This window comes from Trachemys scripta, chromosome 5, assembly GCF_013100865.1.
Source record: "Trachemys scripta elegans isolate TJP31775 chromosome 5, CAS_Tse_1.0, whole genome shotgun sequence".
NCBI classification, from domain to species: domain Eukaryota; kingdom Metazoa; phylum Chordata; order Testudines; family Emydidae; genus Trachemys; species Trachemys scripta.
The window spans coordinates 115,740,933-115,756,407 of NC_048302.1; the positions used below are offsets into that span (position 1 = coordinate 115,740,933).

At 41.1% G+C, this 15,475-nt stretch overlaps 1 protein-coding gene across 3 annotated transcripts in view; it reads left to right on the top strand.

Annotated features, from left to right (window-relative positions):
- MAN2B2 (mannosidase alpha class 2B member 2) overlaps nucleotides 1-15,475 on the top strand; it is a 56,172-nt gene that overhangs the window by 17,538 nt on the left and 23,159 nt on the right. For all 3 annotated transcript variants that reach the window (XM_034770931.1, XM_034770932.1, XM_034770933.1), the window contains 4 exons: nucleotides 1,381-1,553; nucleotides 5,405-5,520; nucleotides 5,942-6,119; nucleotides 11,584-11,782. In XM_034770931.1, coding sequence (XP_034626822.1) covers nucleotides 1,381-1,553; nucleotides 5,405-5,520; nucleotides 5,942-6,119; nucleotides 11,584-11,782 — 666 coding nt within the window. The remainder of the gene's footprint in view (nucleotides 1-1,380; nucleotides 1,554-5,404; nucleotides 5,521-5,941; nucleotides 6,120-11,583; nucleotides 11,783-15,475) is intronic.

A 15,475-nucleotide genomic window follows, 5' to 3' on the forward strand; every position in this document is an offset into this window, starting at 1 on the left:
AAAAGTTTTGTCGACAACTTCGCAGTGTAGACAAGCCCTAAGAGACTATGCTCTGAAATGTGTTTCAGTTGGAGAATTAAAAGGAAAGTCTTTACTAACACTGTTTACATGGCAAGAATCATAAGGCTTAGGAGAGATGAAATAAAAAAAAAGTCCTCAAATTTCATAATTAAATTAGCCATGATCTGAAAGCCCAGAATAAGATTCTATCCACAATAAAACAGAAATGATTATGGGCACTGGAATGGGTTACCTAGGGAGATGGGTTACCTAGGGAAGTGGTGGAATCGCCTTCCTTAGAGGTTTTTAAGGTCAGGCTTGACAAAGCCGTGGCTGGGATGATTTAGTTGGGAATTGGCCCTGCTTTGAGCAGGGGATTGGACTAGGTGACCTCCTGAGGTCCCTTCCAACCCTAATATTCTATGAGTCTATGATTATATCTTCAAATATTTCTAAAAGCATTTCCAAACTTAGAAACAATAAAATGACAATCTTGCATTTCTATAGCACTTATGATCCCAAGCACTGTACTGTTGTTTTTACACTCACTTCTTGGCTATTTTTGTACTCCGTTTAAAGGGTTGTACTCCGTTTGAATTTAGTCCATAATTTAGCTTTTGTGTTTTAATAAATGGAAAGGAAAATACTAAACCTAAAACTAATAGAAATGACTATGGGTTTTTTTAATTTATTTAATTCCAGTGGAAATAATTTGGATATTTTTATTTGTGTTGGGGGATGCAGGGGAGACAATGTGTGGATCCAAAACCAGCTGTGATTTATTTTCTCATTGATCTGTGGCTGAAATTTCATGAGAACAGCTTTCATAATTTCAGCAGAGTCTACCTCAAACTCAGCTTGTCGTCTTGATTTGGATATTGATATGAGATTTAGCCAAAATAAATAAATAAATGGAGATAGGTATATCTCATAGAACTGGAAGGGACCCCCGAAAGGTCATTGAGTCCAGCCCCCTGCCTTCACTAGCAGGACCAAGTACTGATTTTGCCCCAGATCCCTAAGTGGCCCCCTCAAGGATTGAACTCACAACGCTGGGTTTAGCAGGCCAATGCTCAAACCACTGAGCTAGCCCTCCCCATAAATTTAATCTGGCTCACACCACTGTCTCCCGGGCCTATATCTGATCATCATCTCTTTTCATTAACTCTTTACTGAAGTTATACTTGGGATAGCAAAGCAAATATCACCAGTATGCACCTTGCTGCTGTGAATTTTTTGGCTTTGTTAAATTCCTCAAACCTTCAGGTGTATTTGAAAATAAAAATAAATCTTCACTGTGCTTGGCTGTAGTACCACATGCCAATTCAACTTTTAAGATGAACAAATGTGTTACTAATAAAAACAAATTTTACTTTACAGAGGGTCATGGATTTTTGTATGAAACCTTTGGGATGAGGCCTCGATTTTCGTGGCATGTAGATCCCTTTGGAGCTTCTGCTACTACACCTACCCTTTTTGCTCTGGCTGGATTTAATGCCCACCTTATCTCTCGCATTGACTACGATCTGAAGGACGACATGCAGAAAACCAAGGTAAAGCTACACAAGAGAATGGAGCCAATGTTTGGCATGCAAGCTACCTTTTGCAGCCTTTTCCTGATGTACGTAAACTCTGACTTCAAGAGAAGCATGTCTCCGAGCTAAGCAAGACAAAAGTGTAGATTTTTCTCATGTGAAGAAAATACATTGTTTGTGAGATGTTTGTGAGACTGTTTGTGAAACAATATTTGTCAGACTCTGCTCTGTTGATAACTTCGTCATGACCCCTTGTCAAAGACAAAGGAATCGATTCTAATCTTAAAAACATACACAATAAATCGTGGGCAATAGGGCAAGTCATAGGAGAACAGTCTCCTTGAGATTGCAACAGTGGTCTTAAATACTTAACAAGCAAGATAATGCTGTTAAACATAGATGGCTTTAAGTCAAGAAATGCTGTTAAACAATTTAGGCTTCAAGTCAAGAAATCTTTCTTTTGCTCCCTTTATTTAGACTCTATTATTAAGTGAATACTGATACAAAGAATTGTTTTTAAACCCAGTGAAATGTATTTATGCTTGTAAAATTATTGGATAGTTATTTTGGACAAAAGTTGTGATAAAATGTGGGTGGGAACTGAGTAGATATCTCTCAGAATTAAGCCCTTCTGTTCCAGTTCTGATCTTGAGCAAAATCTTCTAGATATAACAAATCTGTTTGTTTGTTATGATGGGCCATAGTCTGCTCTCAGCTATACATGATGAACCCTGTGACGGGTTGGATTACAGAAACCCCCTTGGGACTGCCAACTGATGTGCCGAGACTACTTTTGAGCCCGTTTTCCCTGTCAGTTTGGGACTTCAGAACCCTGCCTTGTTTCAGCCAGACACGTTAGCCTCCTGCCAACACAGACCCAGGTCTGAACTGCGTCCCACAAAAGCTGCAGGCTTAACTGAAAACAGCTTAAGAAGTGTTCCTGTTTCCAACACTCAGATGCTCAGCTCCTAGTGGGGTCCAAACCCTAAATAAATCTGTTTTACCTTGTACAGTAACTCCTCACTTAAAGTCGTCCCGGTTAACATTGTTTCGTTGTTACATTGCTGATATATTAGGGAACATGCTCGTTTAAAGTTATGCAATGCTCCCTTCTAATGTCGTTTGGTAGTCTCCTGCTTTGTCCACTGCTTGCAGGAAGAGCAGCCTTTTGCAGCTAGCTGGTGCGGGCTTGGAACCAGGGTGGACCGGCAGCCCCCTATCAGCTCTCCTTATCAGCTCCCCACTCCCTTAAGTTCCCTGTGCAGAAGCTGCCCAGTAGGTTAGCAATTGCAGCTATCCCTCCCCCCACTTCCATGTGCTGTTCCTGCCCTCTGCCTTGGAGCTGCTCCCCGAGCCTCCTGCTTGCGGGGAGGGATAATGGAATGGGACTAATGTCAGGGTGTCCCCCTTCCCCCTGCTCCTACACCCCACTTACCCCTTCTCCATATAGAGCAGGGTGGGGACAGAGACGGAGAGAGCCTGGGGCAGCAGCTGCTGTCTCAACTTCCTGATCCACTTAAAAAGACAATGCACTTAAGAGTGGGTCATCTTACTTAAAGAGGCAGTGTGCATTTCTTTCTCTCTCTCACTCACACACACACACACACACACACACACACACACACACAGTGTGTGTCTCTCTGTCTGCTCTATCTCCCCTCCCCTCCCCTCCATTCCTGCTGCCTTGTAGAGTGAGAGGCTACATTAACAACAATGTGTTAACCCTTGAGGGCTCAGCCAAATGCTAGCTCATCATTTAGCACAGGGGTTCTCAAACTGGGGGTCGGGACCCTTCAGGGGTCACGAGGTTATTACATGGGGGGTCGCGAGCTGTCAGCCTCCACCCCAAACCCTGCTTTGCCTCCAGCATTTATAATGGTGTTAAATATATAAAAAAGTATTTTTAATTTATTGGGGGGGGGTCGCACTCAGAAGCTTGCTATGTGAAAGGGGTCACCAGTACAAAAGTTTGAGAACCACTGATTTAGCAGCAAGGCATTCCCTGGGAAATATCCCACCCTCTAACTTCACCACCTCAACCAAGCTTCACAATCATCATAGCTGTGAACCGTATTAAATTGTTTGTTTAAAACATATACTGTGTGCGTGTATATATGTGTGTGTGTGTGTGTGTGTGTGTGTGTATATATATGTATATGTATATGTATATGTATATGTATATATATATAGTTTAGTTTTTTGTCTGGTGGAAAAAAAATTCTCTGGAACCTAACCCCTCTCCTCCCCTCCCCCATTTACATTAATTCTTATGGGGAAATAGGATTCACTTAACATCATTTCGCTTAAAGTCGCATTTTTCAGGAACATAACTACAACATTAAGTGAGGAGTTACTGTATAAAGCTTATACAGGGTAAACTCATAAATTGTTTGCCCTCTATAACACTGATAGAGAGAGATGCACAGCTGTTTGCACCCCCCAGGTATAAATGCATACTCTGGGTTAATTAATAAGTAAAAAGTGATTTTTATTAAATACAAAAAGTAGGATTTAAGTGGTTCCAAGTAATAACAGACAGAACAAAGTGAATTACCAAGTAAAATAAAATAAAACACGCAAGTCTAAACCTAATACAGTAAGAAAGTGATTACAGATGAAATCTCACCCTCAGAGATATTCCAGTAAGCTTCTTTTACAGACTAGCCTCCTTCTAGTCTGGATCCAGCAATCACTCACACCCCCATGGTTACTGTCCTTTGTTGCAGTTTCTTTCAGGTATCCTTGGGGGTGGAGATGCTGTCTCTTGAGCCAGCTGAAGACAAAATGGAGGGGTCGCCCGGGGGTTTAAATAGACATTCTCTTGTGGGTGGAGACCCCCTCCTCTCTCCTATGCAAAATCCAGCTTCAAGATGGAGTTTTGGAGTCACATGGGCAAGTCACATGTCCATGTATGACTCAGTTTTTACAGGCAGCAGCCATTGCCCACATGCTATCTTGAATGTCTCCAGGAAGATTTCTTATGTGGATTGGAGTCTTCCAAGATCCATTGTCAGTTAAGTGTTTCTTGATTGGGCACTTAATTTGCACATTCCTTTCTCAAGAAGCTGACCAAATGCTTTACTAAGGCTACTTAAATGCAAATAAGTACACAGCCAATATTCATCACTTCGAATACAAAAATGACACATGCATACAAATAGGATGAATGTATTCAGTAGATCATAACCTTTTCAGAGATATGTTACATGGCATATGTAACATAAAACATATTCCGGTTATGTCATACACCTCTACCCCGATATAACGCAACCTGATATAATACGAATTCGGATATAACGCGGTAAAACAGTGCTCCGGAGGGCGGGGCTGCGCACTCCGGTGAATCAAAGCAAGTTCGATATAATGTCATTTCACCTATAACACGGTAAGATTTTTTGGCTCCCGAGGACAGCATTATATCGAGGTAGAGGTATATATACATTCATAAGCATATTTCCATTAAGAATTATGGGGTGCAATGTCACAAACCCCAATGAAGGTAAGGCGTTGCACACGTGTACTGAAGGAAGAATCTCGCCCAATAAACTGGGTGTTAGGCAGAGATTATATGAATCTCAGGTGAAATCCTGGCTTCACTGAAGGTAATGGCAAAACACCCATTGATTTCACTAGGCCAGGATTTTACCCCTTGTGCCTCCTCAATGGAAGACTCTTCTTGACTATAGTGAGAATTAGCCCAAATCTGTTACATGTGCACAGCTTCCATTGAAGCCAGTGGGAGTTGTGGTCATGTGAAGGAGTGCAAAATTGAGTCCCGAGGGGTTATTAATCATGGTACTCTGTTATCTGCAGGTTTGGTTTCTTATGGTGATTTCTTTTTCTGAAGTATTTCTTTCTGTCTTTTTTAGAAGCTTCAGTTCGTGTGGAGGGGCTCTTCCTCTTTATCTGAAAACCATGAGATCTTCACTCATGTTATGGATCAGTACAGCTACTGCACCCCATCGCAAATACCCTTTTCAAACAGGTTTGAATGCTTCCAAACCCTGCAGAAATATTGGTCACTTCAGTAATATCAAATTTTAGGCCAGGTCTATGCTACAGACCTATATTGATATAACTATGCATTTTTGTAAGGAAAAGCAGGGGCTGGGCAGGAAGATTTCCAGGCTATTTTAACTCAAGCCAAATAAATCTTTTATCAGACCTATATACCTTCTCCTACAGCTTACGTTTTCAGTGTGTTTATACTAGCCACCATTGGAGGCCCATAAAGGCACATGGATGTAATAGAAACTAAACACAGAGAAACCAATGTAAACTGGAATTGTGCTACTGAATCCTCATGTGCCAAATTGGATTTGTATCTCTGCATGATTTCCTCCATTTTTTCCCCAACTTGTTGTAAAAGTCCTTTTTGTAGTGTATTGCTTTCTCTTTCCACTTAGGTCCGGGTTCTATTGGAATGGAATTGCAGTTTTCCCAGATCCACCAAAAGATGGTGTTTACCCCAACATGAGTGTCCCTGTTACTGATGCCACCATTCACCTTTATGCACAGACCATGGTGGCAAACATTAAAAAGAGGGCAGCCTGGTTCCGAACTGCTGATGTCCTATGGCCTTGGGTAAGTATATCACTTTAGAATGTAATGACACATCCACAAGCTAAATATGAGTCAACAGTGTAACACTGTTGCAAAAAAGGCGAACATTATTCTGGGATGTATTAGCAGGAGTGTTGTAAGCAAGACATGAGAAGTAATTCTTCCACTCTGCTCCATGCTGATTAGGCCTCAACTGGAGTATTGTGTCCAGTTCTAGGTACCCATTTCAGGAAAGATGTGGACAAATTGGAGAGAGTCCAGAGAAGAGCAACAATATTAAAGGTCTAGAAAACGTGACTTATGAGGGAAGATTTAAAAAAAAAATGGGTTTGTTTAGTCTGAAACGAGAAGACTAAGAGGGGACATAACAGTTTTCAAGTACATAAAAGGTTGTTACAAGGAGGAGGGAGAATAATTATTCTTCTTAACCTCTAAGGATAGGACAAGAGTCAGTGGGCTTAAATTGCAGCAAGGGAGGTTAAGGTTGGACATTAGGAAAAACTTCTTAACTGTCATGGTGGTTAAGCACTGGAATAAATTGCCTAGGGAGGTTGTGAAATCTCCATCATTGGAGACTTTTAAGAGCAGGTTAAACAAACGCCTGTCAGGAATGGTCTACATAATACTTAGTCCTGCCTTGAGTGCAGGGGACTGGACTAGATGACCTCTCGAGGTCCCTTCCAGTCCTATGATTCTATGATGAGACAAACTGTGCTAGTAAATGGTATTCCCTTATGGTCAGGATACCTCTAGTTTTTGTCAAAGGATTTCCTGTTTGGGGTCAACTGGAGGAAGGCTCTTCAGAGAAGAGCTGGAGTGAAAGGTGGGGCTGTGTGTTCATCATCAGGCCGTTTTGGGGCCCTTTCCAAACCTAAGCTGACTTTTGCAGATCAAAAAATAATCCTGAATTCACACTGATTTGTGGGCGAGTTCATGATTCTGTGCAAACTGTCCACCCAACCCGGTAGTATTATGAGTGCAGACTGCAGTTGGTGCTGTATACTAACATTTGTGAAGGCACTCTTCCTTCCTCAAGATGCATACAGAGATGTTATGGTTCACATATCATAGAATATCAGGGTTGGAAGGGACCTCAGGAGATCATGTAGTCCAACCCCCTCAAAGTAGGACCAACACCAACTAAATCATCCCAGCCAGGGCTTTGTCAAGCTGGGCCTTAAAAACCTGTAAGGAAGGAGATTCCACCACCTCCCTAGGTAACCCATTCCAGTGCTTCACCACCCTTCTACTGAAAATGTTTTTCCTAATATCCAACCTAAACCTCCCACACTGTAACTTGAGACCATTACTCCTTGTTCTATCATCTGGTACCACTGAGAACAGTGGTAGATCCATCCTCTTTGGAACCCCCTTTCAGGTAGTTGAAAGCAGCTATCAAATCCCCCTCATTCTTCTCTTCTGCAGACTAAACAATCCCAGTTCCCTCAGCCTCTCCTTATAAGTCATGTGTTCCAGCCCCCTAATCATTTTTGTTGCCCTCCGCTGGACTCTTTCCAATTTTTCCACATCTTTCTTGTAGTGTGGGGCCCAAAACTGGACACAGTACTCCAGATGAGGCCTCACCAATGTCGAATAGAGGGGAACGATCACGTCCCTTGATCTGCTGGCAATGCCCCTACTTATACAGCCCAAAATGCCGTTAGCCTTCTTGGCAACAAGGGCACACTGTTGACTCATATGCAGCTTCTCGTCCACTGTAACCCCTAGGTCCTTTTCTGCAGAACTGCTTCCTAGCCATTCGGTCCCTAGTCTGTAACAGTGCATGGGATTCTTCTGTCCTAAGTGCAGGACTCTGCACTTGTCCTTGTTGAACCTCGTCAGGTTTCTTTTGGCCCAATCCTCTAATTTGTCTAGGTCCCTCTGTATCCTGTCCCTACCCTCCAGCGTATCTACCACTCCTCCCAGTTTAGTGTCATCTGCAAACTTGCTGAGAGTGCAGTCCACGCCATCCTCCAGATCATTAATGAAGATATTGAACAAAACCGGCCCCAGGACCGATCCCTGGGGCACTCCACTTGAAACCGGCTGCCAACTAGACATGGAGCCGTTGATCACTACCCATTGAGCCCAACGATCTAGCCAGCTTTCTATCCACCTTATAGTCCATTCATCCAGCCCATACTTCTTTAACTTGCTTACATCACTGTCACGCCATGTGGAACAGTGCACTGCATTTGACATTGTGCGTGCCATCTGTGAGTTGTGGGGTACATTTGACAAAATGTCAGTTCCTAAGAAAGCAAAGTTAGATGTCTGTTCATTTCAGCCTTCTTGGAAAGACCCATTTGGATTTATTCAAAAGAAGGATCGTGCTGTTTGTGCTTTCTGTTGTGAAAGTGTTGTTTGTTGCACATCAAGTGTTCAATGACATTTTCAAACAAAGCACGAGAGAACCTTTCTTGACGAAGCAGACAAGACTGAATCGATCAAAAAGGCAGTAGCAGGATATGAGACGCAAAGCAGTGTTTTTAAGAAGTTTTTCTTAGCAGTTCGGAGGTTTTGTTCAATGATTTGCCAAATAAAGATAAGATTGTATCTGAAATAAAAGAACTGCCTGTCTCTGCCAGAACAGTTGAGAGACGCGTAAGCGAAATGGCAGAAAACATTAACGAAAAGAAGATGACTGCATTAAAAGACACAGCTGTATTTAGCGTTGCAGTTGATGAGAGCGTGGATATAAATGGTATTCCACGTTTGGCAGTTTTTGCAAGATATTGTGCTTCCAATGAAATCCAAGAGGAACTTTGTTGCCTAAAACCCCTGCATGGCACAACAAAGGGAGACGATATAGTGGAAAGTTTTGTAAACCATTTTGAAGAACGAGGAGTTGACATCAGAAAAATATTTTGTGTGACAACAGATGGTGCTCCTGCCATGGTCAGAAAACAGTTTTCTTGAAGATCAAATTGGCTGCCCGACAGTCAAATTTCACTGTATCATCCATCAAGAAAACCCGTGTGCTAAAATTTCTAATTCAGAGCTTTATAATGTGATGAATATAGTCGTGCAAATTGTGAATTTCCTTGTTGCTCAATCTGCTTTGATTCACAGACAGTTTCAAGCACTGCTAGAAGAGATGGACAGTGCTTAGAACGACATTCCATTTCACAGCAACATTTGGTGGCTAAGTCATGGCAAGGTTTTGATGCGCTTTGTAAACTGTTTTGATGCAATCAAGGCCTTTTTGACAGAAAAAAGACAAAACTACCCCGAACCGTGTAAGCTAATGTTTCTAACTGACATCACCGCTCATCTAAACGAACTCAACCTCTGTCTCCAGGGTGCAGGGCAAACAGTTCTTGATCTTTATGAAGCCTGGAAGGCATTTGTTGTAAAACTAGCAGTTTTTTCCACCGGATATTCAAGCTTAGACTCTCTGCTACTTCCAACACATAAAAGAGCTATCGACACGTTCCACTGTCAGTGTCGATGAGATTGGAATGTACACGCAAGAACTGGAATCAGAATTTTCTGACAGATTTCAAGATTTCCAGCAACTTGGCCCAATGCTTTCTTTTCTAATTAAACCTGAAAAGTTCAATGAAATCAACTTGGATTTGTCTGTATTTCAGTGGATGGGTGTTGAAGATTTCGAAATGCAGCTCATTCAGTAAAAAGCTCAGAATTGTGGGCATCAAAGTTTGGAGATCTGTGGAGTACACTTGAAGCTACCGAGGGAGATCCTGGGGCCTCTATTCTGACCTGCTGGGTGTCCTACCAGTGAAATTTAATTGTTTGAAGAAAATTGTGTTTGCAATGCTTTCAGCATTTGGATCCACATACCTGTGTGAACAGGTATTTTCACACATGAAATCTGTCCTCTGTCCCTCTCGGAGCTAGTTAACAACTGATCACTCAGAAGCCTGTGTGCAGCTTGAAGTATCCAAATACGTGCCAGACATTGGAAAACCCAGCAAGGGAAAGCAAGGGCAAGGATCACACTAAACTGATAAGATCTGCATTTTAGTTTAATTTTAAATGAAGCTTCTTTAACATTTTAAAAACCTTATTTACTTTACATACAACAATAGTTTAGTTATATAATAATGACTTAGAGAGAGAGACCTTCTAAAAATGTTAAAATGTATTACTGGCACACGAAACCTTAAATTAGAGTGAATAAATGAAGACTTGGCACACTACTTCTGAAAGGTTGCCGACTCCTGCTCTAAGTGTGCCACAAGAATTCCTTGTGGTTTTTGAAATGCAGTGTGTTCAAAGAAGTTTGTCTGCACAAGAGGAAGATTTCCAAGAATATATCATTGTCCATCTTACAAATCTATAATGAAACTGATTTTTAAGAGTGTACACACAATACATTGGCTGAGTAATTTTAATTGTGTGTCTAATTTTCCTGTGCATTTGCTATGATTGAGCACACAATAATAATAAATAGTTAGCTGTGCTTCGTATTAGATACATGTGTGTACACATATGCTCAGTATGCAGATGCAGTCAATTCTAGTGGGCATCCAAATTAAGTGTGTAGTTATGCACATGAATTTTGGATAATCAGGCCTTCTATATTTTGTGCATTCATTATCCCATTTAACTATTCATTTATCCACTTATTAAACTAGGGCTGATCATGTTCTAGGCGGGGGGGGGGTTGTCAATAAATTGTGTAACATAGGTAGTTATTCTGTCCAGATTGTTGTTCGTTTCCTTTCTACCACTTACTCAGTACTGATCTAAGATTGTGTATTCTCAGCTCACAAAAATACATACAAACTCCCTCTCTTTTTGTCAAGAGCAAGGAAAGGAATGAGAGAATTGACAGAAACTGCCCTTGCCAGACATCAGATAGACACACTGGGCAACCTCCCTACCAGGGAAATGCATGCTCTTGTGGGTTGTGCAATGTAGACTAACTTAATTCCTGTCGGTCATGGCACTTCGTCAGTGTTGCTGTAGCCGTGTTGGTCCCAGGACATTAGAGAGACAAGGTGGGTGAGGTAATAATTTTTATTGGACCAGTAGGTTGTCAGTTGTCCTATTTGAATAACCAAACCCATTCTTGCTACTTAGGCCCTGAACTTTTGACTGGTTTATGCAGATGAGCTCAGAAGGAAGAATGATGTTTTACAGTGGATAAGAATTGTAATATAAGAACATTCTTAAACTACCTCATCATGGAAGTTAATAACCTGTGGGCCACTTGATAGGATCTTCTGGGGATGTCTCGCTTAATCAATTCCCAGCCATTACAAGGGTACCTCAGCCACTCCTGTTCTTTGCCTGTGGCACACAATGATTCAGTCTCCTGACGTCTGTAATATTTTGGTCTAATTCTGATTCTTGGGCTTGGTGTGAGGGTTGCCTAGAGGGTAGTTAGTAGCCTGTGATATACAGAGAGGTCAGATTAGATGATCCGGTGGGCCCTTCAGGCCTTAAGCTCTTGGGACTCTGACTATAACTGTAACTTCCACTAATTCATATAGATGTGTTATTTTCTAAATTGCAGGGCTGTGACAAACAGTTCTTTAATGCATCAGTTCAGTACTCCAACATGGACCCATTATTAGATTATATTAACAAGCATGCTGATCAATTTGGAGTGACCGTCCAGTATTCCACTGTCAGTGATTACTTCCAGGCATTGTATAACAGAAACCTCACATGGGACATTCAAAATTATCAAGACTTTCTCCCGTATTCAACAGGTACTTAACAATATGTTTTTTATACACTGCATATACTGATGGATATCAGTAGCTGGCATTAGGGTTAGTTTATTGTAACAGGAGCGTAAGGAGCTTTTTTCCTGACTTACTCTTTCCGATTTAGTGGGCTCTATTAGCTCTAATTCTGAAATATAAGAGGGGTTGGAGTGTCTTTCTGAGGCAGCAGGAACGAGGGGTGGAACCCAAGGGGTCCTGAAAGGAAAACCATGGCTTGGGAAAAAATTTAGCCTGAAATTTGTCTTTGCTGTGTGAGTATCAATAAAGGCAATCCCCAGGAAGGGTTAGGTTTGGGGTATATCTATATCCGTATGTGCTGCCACTGTTGGTTGAATCTCTGATGACCTGAAAGATAGAGAAAATAATGCACTAATCAGATCCCCTGATGATTGAAAGTCAGGGATTTGGGAAAGCCATGGACAGTGGATTAGATATGCAGAATTTAGAACAACTAGGCAAAGTTCAGTGGGTAGATACAAGATTATGTGTGATGAAGGAGCAATAATACCAAGCATAATCACAAGCTGAAAACTGGTTAGCAAACAGCAATACGAAGATGGACTTGGAGAGGAAGGGGTGATGGCAGGTGCACTAAACATAAGCGTGTAGTGCAATGCTGTTGTTTATATATAAACACTAGTTTAAAGCCAGGCTGCTATGGGGTGTATTTACAGAAGTAGGTCTTATGAAATCAGAAAGGTGATAACTTGTGAACTCTGGGGTAGGGATCCTGAGCCAAATTCTGCTTTATTACACCACTGTAAATCTGGAGTAACTCCACTGAAGTCATCCGATTTACACTGATGTAACATAAGAGGAGGAAATTCAGCTCTGTCTATATAGGGATTTGGCAGTATTGAGTATACTTATTGTCCTGCCTAAAAAATCATTCTCTCTCTATTTATTGTTAGTAAGATCACTGTGCTTTGAGCTTCGCGGCACAGAAGGGAAAGTGATAAACTGAAAAATACCCAAAGAGGTATACAAAGCTGATGAGAGAAATAGAGTGCATGTCCTGTAAAAGGATTCAATGGTAGCCATGTTAATCTGTATCAGCAAAAAAAACTAGGAGCCCTTGTGGCACCTTAGAGACTAACAAATTTATTTGGGCGTAAGCTTTCTTGGGCTAGCTAAATGATTTATCTCATTAGACTGACCTAACACTAAAGCACCCCCATCCTTTCAAGTATTTATATCTGCTCCTGTATTTTCCATTTCATGCATCTGATGAAGTGGGTTCTAGCCCACGAAAGCTTATGCCCAAATAAATTTGTTAGTCTCTAAGGTGCCACATGGACTCCTCGTTTTTTTTTGTCTTGTAAAAACAGACCAGAGGAACTGGACATGCACAGATAGGCTAAGAGATGGCAAAGAGGGGACATGAAAGCGATCTATAATTATCTGAACTTTTATTTGCCACTGTTAGGGAGGGTGGAATCACCCACCTTTAGAGTAGTTCATTAATCCTGTTGTCCTTCTATGCCTCTGGAGTGCTTGACAGATATATAATCTGGGAAGCCTATTAAAATTATCTTCATTCATTCGAGTTGGTCAGCACTTGCTGCACCATGTGGTGCTCCTCAGGTTGTCACAGTGCTGCTGGGAACTCAAAGTATCCATATGATTCTGGACATCTTAGGTACAAAAGTGCAATATTTATACCAGAGAAGGCATCCTAGAATCATAGAATTATAGGCCTGGAAGGGACCTTGAGAGTTCATCTAGTCCAGTCCCTGGCACAAAGGCAGGACCAAGTAAACCTAGACAGTCCCTGACTGGTGTTTGGCCAACCTGTTCTTAAAAACCACTACCAACAGAGATTTCACAATCTCCCTGGGAAGTCTATTTCAGTGATTAACTACCCTTATAGTTAGAAAGTTTTTCCTAATATCTAACCCAATAGCCCTTGCTGCAGAGTAAGCCTATTACTGCTTGTCCTACCTTCAGTGGACATAGAGGATAGTGATCAATTATGCTCCTTCTAACAGTACTTAATATATTTGAAGACTTGTTATCTGGTGTACCCTCAGTCTTCTTTTCTCAAGACTAAACATGCCCAGGTTTTTTAACCTTTCGTCATAGGTCAGGTTTTCTAAACCTTGTATCATTTTCGTTACTCTTCTTTGGACACTCTCTCCAATTTGTCCACTTCTTTCTCATAGTGCGGTGCCCAGAACTGAACCCAGTACTCTAGCTGAGGCCTCGCCAGTGCCAAGGAGAACAGAGCAATTGCCTCCTGTGTCTTACGTATGATACTCTTGTTAATGCACCCCAGAATTATACCGCTCTTTTTCTCCACTGCATCACGTTGTTGACTGATATTCAATTTGTGACCCATTATAACCTCAGATCCTTTTCAGCCGTACTGCTGCCTTAGCTAATTATTACCCAATCTGTGCATTTTATTTTTCCTTCCTAAGTGTAGAACTTTGCACTTGTCTTTTTTTAATTTCATCTTGTTGATTTCAGACCAATTCTCCAGTTAGTCAAAGTCATTTTGAATTCTAATTTTGGCCTCCAAAGGGCTCTCAACCCCTCACAGCTTGGTACCATCTGAAAATGTTGAATATTACACTGTGGGGAGGGATAGCTCAGTGGTTTGAGCATTGGCCTGCTAAACCCAGGGTTGTGAGTTCAATACTTGAGGGGGCCACTTAGGGATCTGGGGCAAAAATCAGTACTTGGTCCTGCTAGTGAAGGCAGGGGGCTAGACTCGATGACCTTTCAGGGTTCCTTCCAGCTCTATGAGATAGGTATATCTCCATATATTAGCAGTCAAACCGTTGTAGCACTCCGCTAGATATGCCCTCCCAATTTAACAGGGAGCCATGGATACTTACTCTTTGACTGTGGTCCTTCAGCCAGTTTATAGTTAGGCTTGGCAGAATTTGAGTTTTTTTTAATAATTTCAATGGATAATATCAATGTTTATTTTTAAGTATTTTTTCAATTTTTATCCATTTAAATTTTCAGTTATGAGAAATTATGGGAATAGTGTCAGACAAAATGACAGGTCAGACAATTATTTAATGATAGTAAACATTGATTGAAAAAAAACAGAAGCTTTATAATTGTTAAAACACATTTTCAACATCACATGTCAAAACATACAAAGGAAATATCCCTACATCAAAGTCTGATATGTTTTTAAACAGCATTTTTCTTACTTTGCTTATCTGTAAATTTCAGTTATTATTGAGGGAGACATTTTTTTTTGTCCATTTGTGAGTGTACAGTGAAACTGACATTTACCAATAAAAATCTGATCCTTCCAAGCCTACTTATAGTGATTTAATCGAAACCACATTTCCCTAGTTTGCTTATGAGACAGTCAAAAGCCTTACTAAAATAAAGAGATGTCACATCTGTTGTTTCTCCCCTATCCACTGGGCCAGTAACCCTGTCAAAGAAGGAAATGAGGTTGGTTTGACATGATTTGTTTTTGACACATTCATGTTGGCTATTCCTTATAACCTAATTATTTTCTGGGTGCTTACAAATTGATTGCTTAATTTGTTCCAGTATCTTTCAAGGTATTGAAGTTAGGCTGACATCTCAGTTCCTAATACTGGGAATTTGCTTCACAGTGCCTACAAAACGTTCCCCAGGAAAGTATTCTTCCAACTCAGAAGCAGATGTGGTTACCGGTGGATAAGGGTCAAGCTGTCCAAATTT